The 16,395-nt window shown below is 40.8% G+C and overlaps 1 protein-coding gene across 1 annotated transcript in view; it reads right to left on the bottom strand.

Annotated features, from left to right (window-relative positions):
• Positions 1-6,451: 6,451 nt before the first annotated feature.
• Positions 6,452-16,395, bottom strand: part of LOC149440134 (G protein-coupled receptor family C group 6 member A-like) — a 77,722-nt gene continuing 67,778 nt past the window's right edge. The window contains exon 6 of the mRNA XM_089658894.1: positions 6,452-7,434. Within this exon, the coding sequence (XP_089515020.1) occupies positions 6,452-7,434 (983 nt within the window). The remainder of the gene's footprint in view (positions 7,435-16,395) is intronic.

Here is a 16,395-nt window from a genome sequence, read left to right as displayed (position 1 = left end):
GAATCCTGTGGGGGTTGAAATAGTGTACACTATTTATTACTGAGACCGCTTTTTATTTTACTTAGTGTGAATTAGCGCATAATATTTGCTTTTGTATTGGTAATTATATATCATATATTGCATATCTCTCAGCTTTGGAACTTTCGAATGAGGGACACCTAGGAACAGAGAACACATGCGGTGCACACCTTTGCAAAAATGGGTGTGGGTAAAATGAACTGTATACTGAGGCGGCTTAACCCTTTGAGGACCAAGGGACGTATTTGTCCCATGTTTTTAATTGCGTGTATCATCTGATTAAGAACTTAAAACTCTTTTTTTTTTTTTTTGGTTTGAGTCAAAATATTAGTTCCTATCAACAAACAACAAATGGATCTAGCTTTTTGCCAATTATTTCATGAAATGGCTTAGTTACAGCAACTGAAGTGTACGAACTTTAAAAACAAAAAAATTGATTCTTTTGGCGTTCCAAAATCTTACGGTCCTCAAAGGGTTAAAGGAGCATGGTTAAATAGAGCTTAAGCCTACATATATACCTATATGGTATATACTGTGCACAGTCTGCAATCCTTGCAATCCAGTGCCTGCAAAATACTTCATAATTACTGTGCTATGAATGAGAGGCTCATTGACAGAACCCTGCACTTAATAAAAAAAAGTCCTGCCCCATATACGCTCAGATACAGTCAGGGGCTGAGGTATACTTTTTCACCTTTTATATCAGATTCCCCCCTTTAACATTAGATGTTCCCCCCATCATATCAGAGTCTCCCTTTCGCACCATGATTCCCTTTATCAGAAGACCCATCACATCAGGAGTCCCCCTTAAAATTAGGAGCCCCCCTTTTATACCAGGAGTTCCTCCCTTCACATAAGGAGTCCCCCTTTCACATCAGAAGTTCCCTCTTTCAAATCAGAGCCCCCATCCTTCACATCAGAGTTCCCCCTTTCACATCAGGAATCCCCTCGTGCATTAAGAGTTCCCACATTACATCAGGTGTCCACTTTGCATAAGGATAGCAACCTCTTACATCAATAGCCAAACTTTAAATTAGGTGTCCCATTTTCAATTCCTAGTCCCCGCTTATATCTGGAGTCTTCCCATTACATCAGAAGTCCCCCTTACATCAGGATTCTCTACATAACAACAGGAGTCCTCCTTTAACTCAGAGTCCCCCTTTATATCATAATTCCACTTCACATCAGCAGTGGTATATGTATATAAAAATATGAGACTGGAGGTGCATTGTGGCAAAAATGATAGAGAGAAACAAATAAATGGCTGTGATTTTTCCTGCCTATTGTCTGTTATGCAGTAGAAGAAGAAAGTGAGCGGGGCAGTGGAGGTGATGCAGGATAATGTTTAGCTGTGCAGGACTATGGGACATATAGTATATTGCCAAAAGTATTGGGACGCCTGCCTTTACATGCACATGAACTTTAATGGCATCCAAGTCTTAGTCCGGGGTTCAGTGTTGAGTTGGCCCGCCCTTTGCAGCTACTGTATAACAGCTTCAACTCTTCTGGGAAGGCCGTCCACAAGGTTTAGGAGTGTGTCTATGGGATTGTTTGACCATTCTTTCAGAAGCGCATTTGTGAGGTCAGGCACTGATGTCAGACGAGAATGCCAGGTTTGCAGTCTCGGTTTGAATTCATCCCAAAGCTGTTTTATCGGGTTGAGGTCAGGACTCTGTGCAGGCCAGTCTAGTTCCTCCATTAATGTCTTTATGGATCTTGCTTTGTGGACTGGTGCACAGTCATGTTAAAAAAGGAAGGGGCCATCCCCAAATTGTTCCCACAAAGTTGGGAGCTTGAAATTGTTCAAAATGTCTTGGTATGCTGATGCCTTAAGAGTTCCCTTCACTGGAACCAAGGGGCCAAGCCCAACCCCTGAAAAACAACCCACACCATAATCCCCCCTCCACTAAACTTTACACTTGACAGGCTGTAGTCAGGCAAGTACCGTTCTCTTGGCAACTGCCAAACCCAGACATGTCCATCGGATTGCCAGACAGAGAAGCATGATTGGTCTCTCCAGAGAACACATCTGCAGTGCTCTAGAGTCCAGTGGTGACGTGCTTTACACCACTGCATCTGATGCTTTGCATTGCGCTAGGTGTTCTAAGGCTTGGATGTAGCTGCTCAGCCATGGAAACCCATTCCATGAAGCCCTCTACACACTGTTGTGCTAATCTGAAGGCCACCTGAAGTTTAGAGGTTTTTAGCTATTGATTCTACAGACAGTTGGTGACTTCGACGCACTTTGCACGTCAGCATGCGATGACCAAGCTCTGTCATCTTATGTGGCCTACCACTTCGTGGCTGAGTTGCTGTTGTTCCCAGTTGCTTCCACTTTGTTATAAAACCACTAACAGATGACCATGGAATATTTAGTAGCAAGTAAATTTCACGGATTGCACAGGTGGCAACCTATCACGGTACCACGCTTGAATACACTGAGCTCCTGAGAGCGACCCATTCTTTCACAAACATTTGTAGAAGCAGTCTGCATGCCTGTGTGCTTAATTTTATATACCTGTGGCAATGGAGGTGATTGGAACACCTAAATCCAATGATTTGAAGGGGTGTTCCAATATTTTTGGCAATATAGTGTATGTCAAAATTCGGGGCTGTTGGGAGGTATGGATATTGTATGAGCTGCTTTTTCCAACTTATTCCCAGCCTTATAGTGTTAGTAACCCACATCAGTAAAATCAGTCTGTCAATGCAGTAATGCATGCTTGTTACTTCCACTCACCGAGGAACCTGATTCAAAGGACAATATAGTATCCCTATGCTGGCAGAAAGGGTCAGACATTTTCTGAGTTTACTTCTGTGATGGACACACAGGAGCTGAGGGCTGAGTGTTTTCCTAGAAGGAAGTTAGAAGATACACAAAATTGCTTTGAAAAATAGTTCTGTATGGACTGTGCTTTGCTTTCTGAACTGCTGGGACTTGTAGTTCCATATTGTCTATGTGGCTTACTGGACACTGGGACTCTGCTCTCCTCTCTGCTTTTCCTACAACTGCTGTCTGTGTGGTCCAGATGCTGTGGCCAGGACACACAGCCCTCTGAGGACCATAATGTGCCTATGAAGAACCTCTGCCTGCTGGATATCCTTCTCCATGCCACTCTGCCTAGACTTCCTCTGCTGAGGCTGCTGTTGGCTGGTGAGTCCCTTAATTGCTGCCCTGTGCCCCTGGACTTTGTTGTACCAGTTCATGGCCTGCTACTCACTGTGCCCAGATTGTTGCTCTTTGACTCTTTGCTGTACTAGAGTGCCACCCTGTTCCAAGGACGTAGTCCCTGTTGTGAATGATCCCTGTCCATCCCTGCTGTGTGCCCAGTTCCTTGTGCAGATTAACCCTTTGCCTGCTAGAACTCCGCCAGCCCTGCTGTGTGCCCAATCCTGTGTGCATATTAACCCTTTCCCTTCTAGAACTCTGTCATCCTTGCTGTGTGTCCAGTTCCCTGTTCAAATTAATCCTTTGCCTGCTAGAACTCCGCCAGCCCTGCTGTGTGCCCAATCCTGCATGCTGGATTAACTCTGTTTTTCCTGGACCCTTTGTCCTGTGTGCTGGACTTAACTCTTGTATGCCCAGATTGCTACCCTGCTTCGTTAGACTCTGGCCTGCATCCTATGTGGACTATCTGTGGTGACACATTACAGTCCGGTGGACTATTTTGTTGTACTGTGTCATGCTACCCTGCTGTGCCAACACTGCTCTTCCCGTGTGCCAAGGACTTTAACCCCGCTGGGCCAAACACTGCTCTGCCCTGTTTGCCCTTTGAACTATTACCCATTTGATGTCCTGTATTGCTGTCCTGAGGATTCCTCTTCATTGTTGTGTCTACTGTTTGTTCTGTGGAGTAATTCTCCTACTGCCTGTACCCCGAGTCTCCCAATAAATGCCCGCACGTCAGGTTGTGGTTTGCCTCTGTGTGCTCTCTCTCTGTGCTCCTAGTTCCTCACACTGATATATACTACTGGTGAGAAAAGGTATTTAGCAGTTTATATTTTCTGAAATAATTGCATTTCCATGTTCACTGTGCTGTGGGAGACCAGATATAGAGAATGCAGGGTCCTGGGTTTAGTAACACTTTAAGTCTAGTTTCATTGATTGTTGGTTCCTGTGTGAGTCGCTCTAACCAACTGTCTGACCAGAGAATGTTTACTTCAACCAAACACTCAACATGAAATTAAATAAATAACAGTATTTGCAAAAAACAGGGGTTGCGATGGGTGGTCAATAACATTAGACCAGAAATTTACTATCTGGAAAAGATTTATAGATGATGCTCTGATAGTATGGTGAGGAAATGAAGAGTCTGTTCATACCTTTATGGCATCCCTTAATGAAAACTACTTGGGTATTAAGTGGTCTTACAAATTAAGCTCCAATTAAATCAACTTCCTTGATCTCACCATTTATCAGGTGAATAGGTTACTTTTGACTAAAACCTTTTTAAAGAAAATAGACAAACAATGGACACATACATACCAAACATGACCTCTTCATAAGCCTGGAATGTATCTATGTTATTTTGCATGGTCATGGAAGTCATGTTTTGTGATAAGCTGTTTCTTTCATCATCTATGTCATGGAACCTGCCTCCTCTCTTTTGAATAAAATTTGTAAAAAAAAATAATGGATACTTACCCAACCGTGAGCTGTCACCATTCTTCGTGCCTGTGTTGTATACCTAAAGTACAGTTTCTGCGATTACGCAGAAATTATTCTAGTATTTCTGATTTTTCCAGCAACTGGTATGCTGAAGGACAGATTTAAGGTTAAAGGTTATCAAGTAAAGAAGTTAAATAAAGAGATGGATTATGTTTATGGCTTAGACATAACTAGCCTATTGCAGGATGTCTCCAAATGTGAGGGAATTTAAAAGGGCTTTCTTTACAACCTATTCAACTCAACATCATATGTTAGAAAATTGTTTAATAAATGCTGGAACATATTAAAAAGTGATAAAATCCCAGACAGACCTCCTATCATAGTATATAAAAAAAGCTTCTAAACTGAGACATTTTTTTAGCCTCAAATATAGCTGAAAAACCACTGAAGGTTCATTTGTGAACCTTAAGGGATTTTATCCCTGTATGAAATGTAAAGTATGTAAAACAGTGGGTAGTAATTGCCAAATAAGGAGGATGTTTATATCAGAAAAAATAAATAAATCATATTACATCATACATTTCATCACATGTTCTACTACATATGTAGTTTATATGGTTAGTTGCCCATGCAAGAAACAATATGTGCGAAGAGCTAAACTCAGTTTGCAGACAAGAATGGTGAACATATAGATAATATTAACAGAGGATATCCCAATCATTATTTGCCAAAGCATTATGCTTTGCACCACATTAAGGACCCTTCTAGTTTGAGGTTGATGGGTATAGACAAATATCTGTCACATTGGAGAGGTAGTAATAAAATATGGGGTATTTCTCAATTAGAAACAAAATGGATATTTGATTTAGAATCATATGCCCCTTATGGTCATAATATAGATTGGGATTTAAATAACTTCATCAATAATAGTTAAATGAGATCTTGATAGCTTACTAATATCAGTTAATTGTTTTTATCATATTGATTTTTATATATTTATGTATTTTAGTTCTATTTTCATATAATTTTTGTACCTTTGATGTAATTAACTTAACTTGTTTTCATCAGTGGGAGAGGTCTTTCTTCTCCAAGTTCACTAGTTAATAATTTGAATCATTAAGATATGACCAGTAGGGGGTTTCAACTCCGAGGTTGATAATGGTATATTGTGTAATTCAATATTCTATATACACAATTTATTTTATTTTAAGCCTAAAACAGGTTTCTACTATTGTTATTTTATTATTTTTTTATTTAAATGTATTTATTTTTTCAGATGACATAGGAGAGGAGGGCGGTTCCCGTACATGTGGCTTTTATCTATTTATACCACCGCATTATGTCAGCACAACAGACTCATCCCCTTGACAATGTCTGTTAAGACGAAACATACGGCGGGGTGGGGTGGAGTTTGTGCTGATGTCACCCACGCTTTGCTGGAGCTGACACCAGTAGCATTTATTACTATATGTGCTTACTAGGAAGATTTTCTGTAATTAGTTTTTTGGCTTGCGTTAATAAACCTTTTGATGGTACTACACTATTAGAGGTGTATATCTTTCATGCCGAGTTATTCCCGGAGCAGGAGAAGAAGATAGCAAAGGAATTTCCATGAGTGCCACATGCATTTCTGTGTTGAATGATCCAGGTCAAGATTAAACTTCATGCCATGTCAAACCACCTATAATTTGGGGTCTGATGAGTCGGTAAGAGGCTGTATGTGTAGGTGGTGGATTCACTAATCACATTTTACTTGGTCTCACTTAGGATATCACGGACACTTAATTTCATGGATGATTCATCTTCTTCATTTTAAGATTGTTCTCATGTAGTTCTTTGGATTTCATTAGCTGGTGGATTTGATTCAGACACGTTATTCATGCACATGGGAAAATTTCTGGCTTTAGCCTTGAAGAACCCAATTGTGCTGCTGTTCCCAACAACATTGTCAGTTTGTTTGAATAATATAATGTAACACACTGGTAAAAGGTGACATCCTATGATGCCGAAGACAGAAGAAAGAATGGCGACTATTTGTACTGCAGAGAGGTACATGGCCCTGGAGTTCTTATAGACGGGGATAAAAAGAATCCACACAAACATGTAGACAAGCATGCTAAAAGTGATATTTCGGGCCTCATTGTATTTTTCCGGCAGTTTCCTTCCCCTATAAGCAAGAAGGAAGCAAGTTAAGGCAAGCAGCCCAATGTACACTAACATAATACCAAAGGCCACATAAGATCCTTCATCACAATACTTGATGATGAGCTGAGGTATGGTGTTATCGGTCATAGAAGAGGGGCTTTTTAGAATGAGCCACACCACACAAATAACAACTTGTCCACCGGTTAATACAGTCACGGCAATGATTGAGCGCTGGCGACTGACGTTACCTATCCGCTTGCCCTTTTTGGCTGACTCAAAAGCTATAAGGATCAAGATAGATTTAATTAGGATGCAGTTGACAGCAATGGTGAAGCTAATGCCATACAAGGGCTGCCTAATCTGGCAGACTAGAGGGTTTGGCTCTACAATGAAAAACCAAATGCTTGCTGAGCTAAATATTAAAGACACTATCAAGATGTAGGCGTAATGGCCGCCTGCTGCCTTAACAGAGGGATTGTTGGCATTTTTCATAAAGAGGATTCCTATTGATAGTAGGACTGCAATTCCAAATGAAGCAAAAGTCATCAAAGTTACAGCAAATGGGTCCTTCCACTCCAGATATTGAACCGTCTTATTTTCACACAATGAGCTTCCATTTGATGACCACTGATGGGAAGGACACACAAAGCATTCAGCCATGTCTGAAAAAAATAAATTATACATTAAAAACAAATGTTTAAAATATATATTTTTAATTATTTGCATACATTTTGCAAATGGAGCGTGCAACCATAGGCACCTAAAGTAAAGATGACCAAACTTAGATAAAAATTAGTTAGATATTCCCCAAGGGAATATCACTTAATCACTTTTGAAGGGATGCAGATACTGTACATTTCCTCTTTAGGACCCAGAAAGTGCATCAGCTGATTAATATTTAAATATTCACTCCCATTCAAAATGAGTATGTGATCAGTCTGATGAAATAAAGAGCTATTTTTTCACAGCAACAATGTATATCTTTTACCCAGAGGGGTTTATTTTTTTCTCAACAAAAGTTGAGTTTAATATGCGTTTAAATAAAAAAAAATAAATTAAATTTTATATATATATATATATATATATATATATATATATACCCGCAAGCATGGGGGGCTCTTTAAAATTTTTTAAATTATTATTTATTTTTATAATTTTTAGACATTTCCATTTTATTTTTTAACCATTTGCCCTCTGGAAGATCCCCCCCCCCTTCATGACCGGGCCATTTTTTGCGATATGGTGCAATCATGCAATGCTGTACATAAATTAAATATATGTCATTATTTTCCCACAAATTGAGCTTTCTTTTGATGGTATTTGATCACCTCTGCATTTTTTGCACTATAAACAAAAAAAGACTGACAATTTTGAAAAAAAAACAAAACATATCCAATACGAAAATTAAAAAAATAAAATTTCTCCATAAATTTAGGCCAAAATGTGTTCCGCTACAAGTCTTTGCTCAAAAAAAAATCCCAATAGGTGTATATAAATTGGTTTATATGAAAGTTATAGCATCTACAAATGGCGGTATATATACTGGAATTTGAATTTTTTTATACTACTAATGCTGGTGATCAGCGACTTATAGCTGGACTGCGGCAGGCATTCTGACACTGGGTGGGAACTGACTAACTGTCACTGACACTGAAATAAAAATAAAAAAATAATAATTTCTTCATAAATTTAGGCCAAAATGTATTCCACTACATGTCTTTGCTCAAAAAAATCCCAATAGGCGTATGTTAATTGGTTTACGTGAAAGTTATAGTGTCTACAAATGGCAGTATACAGTCATGGCCGAAATTGTTGGCACCCTTGATATTTTTCCTGAAAATCATGTATTTCTCACGAAACGTATTGCATTAACACATGTTTTGCTATACACATGTTTATTCCCTTTGTGTGTATTGGGACAAAACAAAAAAAGGGAGGAAAGAAAGCAAATTCGACATAATGTCACACAAACCTCCAAAAATGGGCTGGACAAAAGTATTGGCACCCTTTCACAACTGCGGATAAATAAGAATGTTACAAGCATGTGATGCTCCTGTAAACTCACCTGGGGCAAGTAACAGGTGTGGGCAATATAGAAATCACACCTGAAAGCAGATAAAAAGGAGAGACGTTCACTTAACCTTTGCATTGTGTGTCTGTCTGTGCCACACTAAGCATGGACAACAGAAAGAGGAGACGAGAACTGTCTGAGGACCTGAGAACCAAAATTGTGGCAAAATATCAACAATCTCAAGGTTACAAGTCCATCTCCAGAGAACTAGATTTGCCTTTGTCCACAGTGCGCAACATTATCAAGAAGTTTGCAACCCATGGCACTGTAGCTAATCTCCCTGGTCGTGGACGGATGAGGAAAATTGATGAAAGATTGCAACGCAGAATAGTCCGGATGGTGGATAAGCAGCCCCAAACATGTTCCAAAGACATTCAAGCTGTCCTGCAGGCTCAGGGAGCATCAGTGTCAGCGCGAACTATCCGTCGACATTTAAATGAAATGAAACGCTATGGCAGGAGACCCAGGAGGACCCCACTGCTGACACAGAGACATAAAAAAGCAAGACTACAGTTTGCCAAAATGTACTTGAGTAAGCCAAAAGCCTTCTGGGAAAACGTCTTGTGGACAGATGAGACCAAGATAGAGCTTTTCGGTAAAGCACATCATTCTACTGTTTACCGAAAACGGAATGAGGCCTACAAAGAACAAAACACAGTACCTACGGTAAAATATGGTGGAGGTTCAATGATGTTTTGGGGTTGTTTTGCTGCCTCTGGCACTGGGTGCCTTGACTGTGTGCAAGGCATCATGAAATCTGAGGATTACCAAAGGATTTTGGGTCGCACTGTAGGGCCCAGTGTCAGAAAGCTGGGTTTGCGTCCAAGATCCTGGGTCTTCCAGCAGGACAATGACCCCAAACATACGTCAAAAAGCACTCAGAAATGGATGGCAAAGAAGCGCTGGAGAGTTCTGAAGTGGCCAGCAATGAGCCCAGATCTAAATCCCATTGAACACCTGTGGAGAGATCTTAAAATTGCTGTTGGGAAAAGGTGTCCTTCCAATAAGAGAGACCTGGAGCTGTTTGCAAAGGAAGAGTGGTCCAAAATTCCGGGTGAGAGGTGTCAGAAGCTTATTGATGGTTATAGGAAGCGACTGATTTCAGTTATGTTTTCCAAAGGGTGTGCAACCAAATATTAAGTTAAGGGTGCCAATACTTTTGTCTAGCCCATTTTTGGGGTTTTGTGTGACATTATGTCATATTTGCTTTTCTGCCTCTGTTTTATATTTGTTCCAATACATACAAAGGGAATAAACATGTGTATAGCAAAACATGTGTTAATGCAATACCTTTTTTGTGTGAAATACTTGATTTTCAGGAAAAATATCAAGGGTGCCAACAATTTCGGCCATGACTGTATATGCTGTGCAGAGAGATAGAAAGCAGCACGTCCATGCTGACAGGAGAGAGACCTGTGTGGTTTACACAGATCTCTCCCCTTTCAGCTTCACCAATAATCACTGAGTCCAGGCAGGACCTGGTGATTAACCATTTCAATACCGGGCACTTTTACCCCCTTCCTGCCCAGGCCATTTTTCAGGTTTCAGCGCTCTCACACTTTGAATGACAATTGCGCGGTCATACAACATTGTACCCAAACTAAAATTTTTATCATTTTCTTCACACAACAAGAGCTTTCTTTTGGTGGTATTTAATCACCACTGGGATTTTTATTTTTTGCTAAATTAACAAAAAAGACCGAAAATTTTGAAAAAAAAAATACATTTTTCTTAGTTTCAGTTATAAAAGTTTGCAAATAAATAATTGTTCTTCATAAATTTAGGCCAAGATGTATTCTGCTACATGACTTTGGTGAAAATAACTCAAATTAGGATGTATTATTTAGTTTGTAGGAAAGTTATAGAGTTCACAAACTATGGTATAGATCTGAAAATTTATCAATCCTGAAGTACTGACGGCCAATCTAATTTCTTGAGGTCCAAGAATGTCAGAACAGTACAGATATTCTCCAAATGACCCCTTTTTGCAAAGTAGACAGTCCAACGTACTTCATAGGAGGCATGGCGAGTTTTTTGAAGTTGTATTTTTTTGTCATGATTTTTCAGAAAATTAAAAAATTTTAAAAATGATTTTCACTATTTTGTTTTTACATACTGTCACCAGTGCAGTACAGCGTCATCATATAACTGGCATGGCGGTGATCAGGGACACTGACTGGTGACAGTATGAAAAAAAAAAATATAATTTTTGTTTTATTTTTTTATTATTTTTAATTTTTTATTACATTTTTTTTCTTTTTTTTAAGATTTTTTTTTTCATATTCCACTATGACCAAAGTAGTACAATGTTACCATAGTAACATTGTACTACTTTGGGGAAATGATCAGTATTTTTTTTTTTTTCTACACAATTTGCTTATAGCAAAGAATTACTTTGCTATAAGCAAGCATTTACCTGAATGACATCGATTCATTCAGGGTTTTTTTTTTGTGTGCTTAGCTGTGATTTGGCTACGGCTAATCACATGACACAGCTCGGCTGTGATTGGCCCAGCTTGTGCATGTGATGACTGTGACCAATCACAGCTAGACACACTAGTATACAATGGATGGCATGAATGAAGCCATTCATTGTATACAACTGTCATGTGACCTGCTGTGATTGGTCATGGCAACGGGGCCGGTACTCAGATCTGTCATTGGCCGTGTCCGAGGTACACGGCTGGTGACAGATCGTGCCGCTGCGTGGCTCTGCAGGCGCGCAAACTGCGCATGCCCGGGAGGACGCCATATGGCGTCCACCCGGAACGCTGAGGGATTTTGCCGGCCGCCAAACAGCCATTGGCCGGGCGGCAAAAGGTTAACATCCTCAGGAGCCAATTATAGCATGGGGAGGATGGTGCACATGTCCCCCCCCACCCGGAAATGCAGATTTTATATCATATATTTACGTGATTTTGCACAGCAAGGCCACCCTGTAGCAGTACATTTGCTATGGGGCGGTCATCAAGTGATTAAACTAACTTCTATTGTAAACATCCCTTGTCATACCAATAGGTAGTGACAGGTTATCATAACTGAGAGATCTGGGGTCTTTTAGACCCCAGATCTCTCCACTGCCCTTAAAAGCTTCAGAAAGCGTTTGCAAACCTGTAATGGTTTGTTGACATTTGTCAAAACCAAAAGGGACAAAAAAATTGTTGCTTCTGGTATTCTTAGATCATAGAGATGATCGGGGCTGTTCCAATCCTCCATCAGCTATATGGTTAGCCATCCTCACTCATGGGTTCCCCAGTAGGATGGGAGAGCCTGGGAAAGCATCAGAACATGGTGGGGGCGAGAGGAAATAAACCCGCCAGCCACTTGTAAAAGCAATACAGCGCCTAATTGACCTCTAGGATTGCTTTTTATGAGAAAGCAAAAGGCATCATCTCAGTATAATCACTGAAAGTACTGCGATGTATGGGTACCTCGCGGGGCAGCAAGTGGTTAACCATCTCAATACTATGTTCTGACACTCTACAATCATTATGACGCATGCTGCACCCTCTTCTTCTATCCTATACTCCCTCACGCACATCTTCAATCTATCCCTCTCTAATGGTGCCTTCCCCACCCCTCTAAAGCATGCACACATCACTCCCATACTTAAAAAGCCCTCCCTGGACCCCACCAAACTGAACAACTTAAGACCCATCTTCCTGCTGCCATTTACCTCTAAACTCTTAGAATGCTTAGTCTACAATAGCCTGAGCTCCTACCTCACTGACAATAACTTTCTTGACCCTTTACAGTCTGGTTCTGCTCACTACACTCCACTGAAACTGCCCTACTAAAACACACTAATGATTTACTAACTGCTAAAATCAATGGCCACGACTTTGTACTCTTACTACTTCACCTCTCTGCAGCTTTTGATATTGTTGACCATCCCCTCCTCCTCAAAAAACTACACTCTCCTGGCCTCCGAGACACTGCTCTCTCCTGGTTCTCCTCCTACCTATCGCAGCACTCCTTCAGCGTTACCTATAACTCCTCCTCTCCACTTCCTCTTTCTGTAGGGCTCCCTCAAGGTTCTGTCCTTGGACCCCTTCTCTTCTCCATCTACACCTCCTCCCTTGGTCAATTGATAAACTTCCATGGCTTTAAGTACCATCTCTATGCTGATGACACACAAATCTATCTTTCTACTCCTCACCTCACCCCTTCAGTCTCCTCTCACATTACTAACCTACTAAGTGACATATCGGCATGGATGTCACTCCACTTCCTTAAACTCAATCATTCAAAAACTGAGCTCATACTATTCCCTCCAGCCCATGCCCTCCCCCCCGACTTCTCCATCAAGATCAATAATACAACCATCAGTCCCTCCCTACATGCCAGGATACTAGGTGTAATCCTAGACTCCCATCTGTCATTTCAGCCCCAAATCCAATCACTGTCCAAATCTTGTAGACTTCACCTCCCCAACATTTCTAAGATTTCCTAACCTCAGAAACTACTAAGCAACTTATTCACTCCTTTGTTATATCTTGCCTGGACTATTGTAACTCCCTCCTCATCGGCCGGCCTCATCACAGGCTATCCCCTCTTCAGTCTATCATGAATGCTGCTGATAGACACATACACCTTACTAACCGTTCCATATCTGCCATCCCTCTCTGCCAATCCCTCCACTGGCTTCCCTTGCCCAATGCATAACATTCAAAACATTAACAATAACATATAAAACCATTAATAACTCTGCCCCCAATTATATTACCAATCTTGTCTAGAAATATCACTCAAACTGTCCTCTCTCCTCCTCACATGACCTCCTGCTCTCTAGCTCCCTTGTCTCCTCCTACCACGCTCGTCTTCAGGACTCTCTACTCCAATCTATCAGACTACCGCCTACTCTGTCCACTTTTAGATGATCTCTGAAAACCTATCTCTTCATGGAAGCCTATTCAGCTAATTACGGAATCTTCTATTCCTCCTACCAGTCCATCCCCCACAGTTATTTCCTTTTGTACCACCAGCCCCTCCCTCTTATATTGTAAGCTCCAAGGAGCAGGGCCCTCTGAACCCTCTTGTATTGAACTGTATTGTTGCTGTATTGTCTCCCTTTTATATTGTAAAGAGCTTAGCAAACTGTTGGTGCTATATAAATCCTGTATTATAATAATAATAATAATAATGCTGCTGCTTCAAACTCTATTGTCAACCGTCTCAATGCCATGTACTGACACTCTGCATTCATTATGCTAAATGATCCAAGAACCTTTTAACTTGTCAGTATTTGTGGTGATTGATTCTCATATCCTTTTGCCTTTTGTGATCAAAGAATCAATTATCATTTTATAACTTTGGCATGTGTCTGTTGCTGGTCTGGTTTGACAATTTCCCTTCAATTCATGCGCCCCTTATTGTTTCCTAATTGACCAATTGATGAATCTTTTACTACCCCATCTACCTATATATTTTGATCAGCTTATGGGGGAAGTCACAGACAGGTGGCAAGTCAGAGTCAGGACATTTTGTTTTTGATTGAGTTTTTTTTTTTGCAGGCATGTTAAGCAAATTGAACATAGTGTTAAGTGGTAAAAGATTCAACAAGAAATAACTATGCTCCACTCTGGACTAACCGCAAGCAAACCAACAATTTGTAAAGCATCGCTTACAAGTCTGATTCCTACTCCCTCTACCCTTTAGTATGCTCCCTCTACTCTCTTTTCTCACATTAGTTTCCTCTGTTCTCAAATTCTCAGTACTTTGCTCCTCTTCTCCACCCCAAAGCTTTCATAAATCACCCTCACTTCTACTTTTCCCCTACTATGGCACTCATCACCTCTTGCAAATACTTGACCCACATGCTGACCCAAACTCCAGGACAGGGAGGTATGTGTGCTCCTATGCATCCCGCTCCCATATTACTTTCCTCCCTCTCCTGTTCTCTGTGGATATTTCCCCTAATCCTTGCCCTCCAGTATCTCAATGCCACCCCCACAACTGACACCCTCCTTCCCCGGCAACAGCTACAATCCACTCAGTCTAATCTTTATCTTCCCATCCAAAAGCCAACTCCTCTCTCATGTGCCCTCTGGAATGCCCACTCTATCTGTAACAAGCTCCCCTCCATTTATGACCTTTTTGTCTCCCATTTCCCTAACCTTCTTGCCATTACTGAAACCTGGCTTCATGCATCTGACTCTGCCTCTGCTGCTGCCCTCTTCAATGGAGACCTCCACTGGACTCACTCACCTAGACTCCATGAACAGAAAGAAGATGGAACTGGTATGCTTCTATACCCGCTATGCACCTTTCAAGTCCCTCCTTCACCTCCTCCTCTTTTGAGACTCACTGTATTTGTCAGTTTTCTCTAAGGATTGCAGTGATCTGCCACCTATCCATCTATCCTGGACCAGTGCCATGCTTTCTTGATTACTTATCTGCCTGGCTAACCTACTTTCTCTCCTCTGAAATACCCACTATCATTCATGGTGATTTTAATATCCCTATTCATGTTAACAGTGGCCACGTCTCAACTTTTCAAATTACCTCATCTCTTGACCTAACACAATGGACCTCCACTCACTCTTATGGTAACACCCTTGACCTTGTTTTGTCCCATATTTGCACTCCCTACAACCTAACCAAAACCCCCTTTCTTCTCTTTGATAACAACATCATCAGTATCACAGAGTCCCTGTTTTCAACCACACTTCAACCAAATGATTACCCACAGAAGTTGGTTTTCAGAAAAGCAAGAGACTCATATATCTTTGTTCTTCTTTTACTGTTAAAAGTTTTTTTAGTTTTTAACCATTGATTATCTTATGGACCCTTAGAACATTGGTTTGGCTTTCTGCTGTATATTTGACCAGAGGTACTCTTGGACTGATGGTTTCTTCCCCGTTGTCAGCTGAATAAAGCTTTCTTGTATTTTCTATCAATATTGATCTTCATCTACATCAGGTGTTACTATTGTACAGAGCATCATCATCGGTTGGTAATTTTCTGCCTTTACTGTATTCATTTATTTTTGCTTTACATTTTCATTGAGTTTATATTATGTTTCATTAGTATTTTTATTGTTAATTGGTTATGTATTTTTTTATTTCTATCAAGGCTCCTCCCAGGAGGTGGCGGCTTATCACATTTAAGTCTGCTGTTTGCAGCTGTCCATTGCATTTGTGTCCTGTCTGTTGCACAGCAGCAAGCTCCTATTCAGTTAACTCTTTGCTCTCCTGGATACCGACTCGGCTTTGGCTAAGACTCCTCCTGGCTTCTGACCCCGGCTCTGGTGACCATTCTTCCTGGCTTCTGACCCCAGCTTTGGCTACGATTCCCGCTGGTTCTCAACTTGATTATCCTGGAAGACGACCTCCACAGGAGAACTTCTGTCCTACCAAGTCATCCCCTGTTGCTGTCGGACTTGCATAGACTCTTGCCTTGTTTCTGTGTAAATAAACCTACCTTTATTTGCACCTCCTTGTGTGTCTGGCTCCTCACTCCCTGACACTACATGAATGCCGTGAATCCTGATGGTGCAGGTACACCCTCGTTCCCTATGTTGGTTGCCAGACTTGATCAGCAGGATCTCTTG

This window comes from Staurois parvus, unplaced genomic scaffold (assembly GCF_062004578.1).
Source record: "Staurois parvus isolate SC_StPar_1 unplaced genomic scaffold, SC_StPar_1.0 ptg001110l, whole genome shotgun sequence".
In the NCBI taxonomy this organism is placed as follows: domain Eukaryota; kingdom Metazoa; phylum Chordata; class Amphibia; order Anura; family Ranidae; genus Staurois; species Staurois parvus.
The sequence above is the reverse complement of the archived record's forward strand: the minus strand, read 5'-3'. Positions and strand labels throughout refer to the sequence as shown.